Below are 6,053 nucleotides of genomic sequence, written 5' to 3'. Positions count from 1 at the left end.
CTTCCTGTGAACCGATTGCACTCTCGATTTGAGCACCAACGCACCAGATGTGCAAGTATCTACGCTGAACTCAGAAACCAACTGCCTCTGTCAGACCATTTTCACAGTCCAGCTCACTTGCAAGATGTCCACTGAGAGCTTGGAAGGATTAGCCCCCAGCTCTCCACTTCTGGCTGCAGGCTCCGGAGATTCTTTCTCTCCATTCAGCCAGCCTAACAATTGCTGCTACCCCCTCCTCCTGTTTCCTTAGCCTACAACAGTAACGACGAAAACCTTACCCACGGCACAACTCGCTAGTCCACCAGGAGGAGAAAGGACAAGTTGTCAAGCTCTCAAAACCTTGGTCCTGCTTTGCTGCAAGAGTCCTGCTGCACGCACAGTGTGGCAAGCCAAGAGAAGCTGCATGTGATGGCACATCTTGTGACAGGAGCTCCAGCTCGGTCTCCAGGAAAGGGTCTTGAAAAGAGCAAACATCACTGTGGACAAGATTCTTGCAAAAGCAAAACAGCTTCCCAGAAGGGACATGCAAACGGAAAGAAACAACCCAAGATGTTCCCGTATACTATTAATTGCTTCCCTTCTATGCTCCCCTTTTCTGTCTTGCACTAGTTCTACCTCACAGTCCTTCCAAACTGATCTTACCTCAAACACCTAGGACTTAGCAAGTTTGAGACACTCTACAATACCAAGAGCTACACACAGCTTGCCTTCTCCCTGTTTGGCTTTGAAAGCAATGCTGGAGACCCCAGAAGCCTGCCAAGGGAAGATTTTAGAGCCCAGTGCCTTGCTCGGCTCTGGCTTCTAGAGACAGGGCATGTGCTCCCATGGGACTGCACCCTCAGCAGTGACAATAGACAGCAGCAGCAACAAAGGTGATTCCCATGACACTGTCGCAGGGCTCAAGACTCCGTGTCTTGGCTTCACATGGCAAAGCTCACTGTCCGTTTGGACAGACTCAGCATCCAAACTAGTCTGCTTTTCTACCTGTGTCAATGAACAGCAGGAGAAGGAAACCAGCCAGCAGTTTCTTTGCAGAGAGGGCCTTTGTTCCAGGCTGAAAGTGCTGGATTGGCAGGGAGGAGGCAAACAGCTGAGAGCTTAGCTGCTCTATTGGACCGGCATCAGAACTCAGCAAAAAGAGTGTTTCCATTCTTTTATTTGAAGCCTCCTATCGGCAGTCTCCGATTTTCACCTGAAACCGGACAAGAAAACAGCAACAGCCCTGCCGACGAGGGCACCGCGCCGGGCACGGCCCCGCCGCTCGCACTGCCCACGCCGAGCGGCCGGGGAGCAGCGCTGCACCGCGCAGGGGCTGCACGTCTCCCTCCTCACGTCCTGCTCTGCCCTCCCACGGGGCTGCCTCTGCCTGGCGCTGGCAGGCTCCTCATTCAGCACTTTGCTCTGCTCCAGGCGAAAAGCGCGGACAGCGCTTTGGTTGCTCGCGAGCAAGAGACCGCGGCGCGGGGCGAGCCAGCAGCAGCAGGGGCAAGTTGCAAGACTGCCGCAAGGAAGAGTTACAATCTGGTGAAGAAGAAGCTAAACAAGACGGTGCGTTTGGCGCGGCTGCGGGAGGAAGAGATGCTCCGGGACTCCGCTTCGGCCCCGGAGCGGCCCGTGCTGGCCCGGGGCGCGCGGGGCTCGGCCGCGGGGCGCGCGGGGCAAAAACGGACACCCGGGCAACAGACACACGGACACGCGGACCAACGCTCCCAGCGCTTCAGCGGCAGCGGCGGCAGCAGCAGCAGCGGCAGCAGCGGCAGCAGCAGAAGAGCAATACAAGAGCAGCGGTTCTCCAGACCCTCTGCGTTCCTTCTCCTGTTCCTCCTCTCCTTCTCCCAGTGTCCCGCATCCCCTGTCCCGCTCTCCCTTCAGTGCTCCACCCCCTCCGCCCCTTCCGCGGCCTCCCTCTCCCCATGCCAGGCCGGGCCATGCGCCCGGCCCGCCCCCGGCCCCGGGCGGGGCTGCGCCCTCCCCGCCCCCGGGCGTCCCGCCGCGGTCTCGCCTCCGCCCGGCTCTTGCCCTACTGGCGGTGGCGCCGCTGGGCGGGCATCAGTGCCTGCCTCTTGGGCAGCACTGTTAGCCTCTGGCTCCGGCTGGCCCGGCCCCGGCCCCGGCCCCGGCCCCGGCCCCGGCCCCGGCCCCGGCTCCTCCCGGGACCCGCCGAGGAGACAGACGGCGCGGCCGCTCCCGCCGCGTCCGCGGCGTCTTCCCCGGTCCGAGCTCTTCCGCTCGGCAGCGCGGCCCCCGCCCCCGAGCCGCCGGTGTCCCCTTCGAAAGAGGCAACATCTGGGGATACCCGGCCCGGGGCGGTTGAGGAGCGCCCGGCGGCCGTTTCTGGCCCCGGGCCGAGCGCTGACAGCCGCGTCTCGCCGGCAGGGAATGCGCTGCAGGGCCTGAGGGAGCGCTACCTGGAGGGTTCGCTGCTGGGGCGCGGCGGCTTCGGCAGCGTCTTCGCGGCCACGCGGCTCTCGGACGGCGCCCCGGTGAGTGGCGGGGCCGGCGGCGGGCGCAGGAGGCGGGGGGCAAAGGAGGGCGCAGGAGAAGGAGGATGGGGCTCGGCAGGGCGGGCGGCGAGCTCAGCCCGCTGCTCCCCTTGGCTTGCAGGTGGCCATCAAATGGGTGCCACGGACCCGCATCCGTCATTGGGGCGAGCTGGTGAGTGAGCGGGGGGGGTAGGGGTGGGGGTGGTGGGCAGCGGGAGAAGGCGGGGCATGACGGGCGGGGATGAGCCGAGGCCCGGGAGGGTGGAAGGCGCCAGGACGCCTCGGGGGAGAGCGGGCGTGGGGGCAGCGGAGGGCGCAGAGCATCCCGGGCTGGGCGAGGGCTTCCCGAGCCCTGGCACGGCATCAGCCCCACTGACGGCATCGTGCTCCTCCCGCAGCCCAACGGCACCAGCGCACCACTCGAGGTCGTGCTGCTGGACAAGGTGTCCACCGGCTTCCCTGGTGTGGTGCAGCTCCTCGAGTGGCTCGAGCTGCCCAGCAACGTGGTGCTGGTGATGGAGCGGCCGGAGCAGTCTCAGGACCTGCTCCATTTCATTCGAGCGCGGGGCTTCCTGTCCGAGGAGGTGGCACGGGAGCTGTTCCGCCAGGTCCTGGAGGCCGTGCGGCACTGCACCAGCTGCGGGGTCCTTCACAGGGACCTGAAACCAGAGAACATCCTGGTTGACCTGGCCACGGGCCAGGCCAAATTGATTGACTTTGGCTGCGGCACCTACCTGCAAGACACAGCCTACACCAGCTTTGCAGGTGAGTCCTCACCAGGGTAGGCTCCCGGTGCCGGCATCTCGCGGCCCAACCTGGCTGTGGCAGCGGGGATTCTCCCTTTTGATGCCAGTCATGGGACCGAGTTTTCAGCCCAGTTGCTTTTGAGTGCGGGTGGCCGGGGGGCCATCTTCCAGCCCTGCTGGCAGCCTTCGCCAGCCACTCTGCCCAGGACTGGCGCTGGGGCTGGGGCAGCCAGTGTGACAAAAACACACCCGTGGGTGGGGGTAGCAGAGAGGGGGGGGCCAGAAGCTGTGCACCCGCCGGTTTGGTGTGCAGGCAAGAACCGGCTTGGACTGCTCAGCTCGCCTTGTTTGCCTTGGCTTCAGAATGTTTTTTGGGGCAATGCAGGCAGGGAGGGTGAAGGCATGGTTTTCCCACCCCCGGCACTGAGCGGGTTTTCCCTTTGCATGGAATGCTTGAGCCTTGCCAGGGCTTCCGCTGCCCTCTTGTGACACCGGTGGCTTCTTTTACAACCCCCAGTTTGTCCACAAGTCACAGGCGCTGGCGAGAGGGCAGCGGGTCATGCCGCGTGCCACCGGTGCGGCCCCTGCGTGCCCAGGGATGCTGGGGCGAGGCTCCGGGAGCAGGCAGCATCCCGCTAATGAAGTGCCTCTCTATTCCGTAGGAACACCAGCGTACAGCCCCCCGGAATGGACCCATTTTGGCTGGTACTACGGCGAGGCAGCTACCGTCTGGTCCCTGGGCATCGTGCTGCACCAGATGGTCTGCGGGCGGCACCCGTTCCCGAAGGGCCGGAACATCAGCTGGGGCCAGCTGTCGCTCCCAGAACGGCTCTCTCAAGGTGCATGCTCATCCCTGCGGCACGGGGGGAATAGCAGTACTGGGAGACAGCAGCGGGCTCATGAGCATCCCGCTCTGGCAGCTGCCGAGGAGGTGGCACATGCCTCGCTCTCCTGCTCTCCTCCAAAACAAAGAATGGATGGGAAAGTTCAGGCACAGCTCGGAGCCCCCATGGCATGGCCTGGGCATGGCAATAGTGGGGCAAAGCGGACAGGAGCCTTCTGCAACTGACCGGCGCTTTCTGGTTTCTCCCCACAGACTGCAAGGAACTGATCAGATGGTGTCTGTCCCTGCACTCCTTGGACAGGCCCTCATTAGAAGACCTGTCGTGTGATCCTTGGCTGCAGGATATTCATCATCCATAGAAGAAGGGAGAGAGCCACAGGCACACTTTGATCCAGGGAGCCGGTAAGTTACAGCTCCACACGTGCCTTGGCCAGAAGAAGCCAAGAAACGCAGGCTTTTTTGCCCTGCCTGTATCGCTGCGCAGGGGTCGTCAGATGGGGACCCGCAGCCCTTGTGCTGGCGCTGAGCTGCTCTTCCCAGCACTGGTGGCTGCCGTGCAAGCTGCTTTTGCTTGTCCTGCTTCACTGACAGCCGGGGCCCTGGGCGGGGCACTGACAGCCTGCTCTCAGCCGCAGGGAAGAAGGAGCCCCTGGAGAAGCTGTACTCCTGCTGCTGCTGGAGACATGGAGGATGACGTCAAGGATGGCAAGCTCTTCCTCCACCTGGCCACCGGCAAGCTGAAGATGATGGGCTTCGATTCTGGCACCTTCTTCAAAGCCAGGCTCCACAGCGAATTTACAGATGAGTCCACAGCCAGGGGGATGCTCCCAGATTTGGGCATTGCACAGCCTGGCCGGGAAGCAAAGGTTCCCCCCTTTGCTGGGGCGGATGCAACTAATTCTTCAGCCGGCTGCCAAGCTGCTTTTCGGCAGGGCGGGCGGGATGGGCTGGGGTGCTTAGGAAATGGGAGTCGGCTCCTGGCCCTGCCAACAGCCCCCACCGCCCACTGTTCCTGGGGCTGGGGCTGGGGCAGCCAGCCCGACACAAACAAGCCCCCATGGCAGGAGCAGAGGTGGCACTCCAGGAGCTGTGCACGGGCTGCTTTGTTTTGCAGGAAAGGAAGGGCTTGGGCTGCTCCACTCGGCTTGTTTGCTTTGGGCTCGCTGTGCCTGTTGGGGGTCAGTGCGGGGGGGAGGGGAGAAAGCGTGGGCTTCCCTCGCCCGAGGGTGGGTTTTTCCCCAGCATGTAGGGAAGGTTGGGCCTTCCTCAGGCCCCCAACAGAGAGAAGACTTTTTACCTTTTTTCTTGTTTCTCCTTTTTGTCTGTAATCCCTTTTCATTAATTTGTTGTTTCTTTCCCTTAAAGGAGGTGTTGTAGGTGGTGTCCAGTCTGGATCGGGAAGTGCTTGGGACCAGCTGCAGCGTGGATGGGACGGGGCCTTGGAGAAGGCCGAGGACATCGCTTGGGAGCAGCTTTTCTTCCGGCGGCGGGTGGCGTGCGGTGGGTCCCCGTCTTCTTGGCACGGCTGGGATAAGGGCTTTTGGGAGATGGCAGCGAGCACAGGAGCATCCCAATGGGCAGCTGCTGAGGAGGTGGATCTGCCACGGCTGGCTGCGGGCGGTGGCACGTGTCCTGCCATCCTGCTCTCCTGCCAAAGGCAGCAGTGACGGGCGGCTTCGGGCAGCTCTCTGAGCACGGCCAGCACGGCCTGGGCACCACGGGCGGCTGGGACAAGGGGGACAGCAGCCTTCAAGTGACGGGCGGTTTCTGCTTTCTCTCCTTGCAGCCGGGCTCTGTGGATGCTGAGGCTGCTCTGGGCTCCGCCAGGGCTCTGCTGCGGCTCAGCACCGGGCCGGAAGAAGCCAAAGAAGAACCGGTGTGAGCCGCAGCAGAGACGTGCTCGAGCATTTCGGCAACGCAGCTCAAGCCTGCAGAGTGCACGCCTCCAGGGGAAAACATGACACCCCCCCCCGCCCCCAA

The 6,053-nt window shown here is 63.0% G+C and overlaps 1 protein-coding gene across 1 annotated transcript; it reads left to right on the top strand.

Annotated features, from left to right (window-relative positions):
* Nucleotides 1–1,913: 1,913 nt before the first annotated feature.
* Nucleotides 1,914–4,432, top strand: LOC138102069 (serine/threonine-protein kinase pim-1-like). Its single transcript, XM_068999827.1, has 5 exons — nt 1,914–2,483; nt 2,605–2,655; nt 2,882–3,248; nt 3,892–4,068; nt 4,326–4,432. Exons 1-5 carry the CDS (start codon nt 1,914–1,916, stop codon nt 4,430–4,432), a joined length of 1,272 nt encoding a protein of 423 aa, XP_068855928.1.
* Nucleotides 4,433–6,053: the final 1,621 nt, after the last annotated feature.

Source organism: Aphelocoma coerulescens, unplaced genomic scaffold, assembly GCF_041296385.1.
Source record: "Aphelocoma coerulescens isolate FSJ_1873_10779 unplaced genomic scaffold, UR_Acoe_1.0 HiC_scaffold_60, whole genome shotgun sequence".
NCBI lineage: Eukaryota > Metazoa > Chordata > Aves > Passeriformes > Corvidae > Aphelocoma > Aphelocoma coerulescens.
Note: the sequence above shows the minus strand (reverse complement) of the source record. Positions and strands in the feature narration are given on the sequence as shown.

Excerpts from the sequence above, each read along its gene's own strand:
- LOC138102069 (XM_068999827.1), top strand. The coding sequence starts at position 1,914 with ATGCCAGGCCGGGCCATGCGCCCGGCCCGCCCCCGGCCCCGGGCGGGG. Across the intron at positions 2,656-2,881 it reads TCCGTCATTGGGGCGAGCTG|CCCAACGGCACCAGCGCACC; the intron begins GTGAGTGAGCGG and ends CTCCTCCCGCAG. Across the intron at positions 3,249-3,891 it reads AGCCTACACCAGCTTTGCAG|GAACACCAGCGTACAGCCCC; the intron begins GTGAGTCCTCAC and ends TCTATTCCGTAG.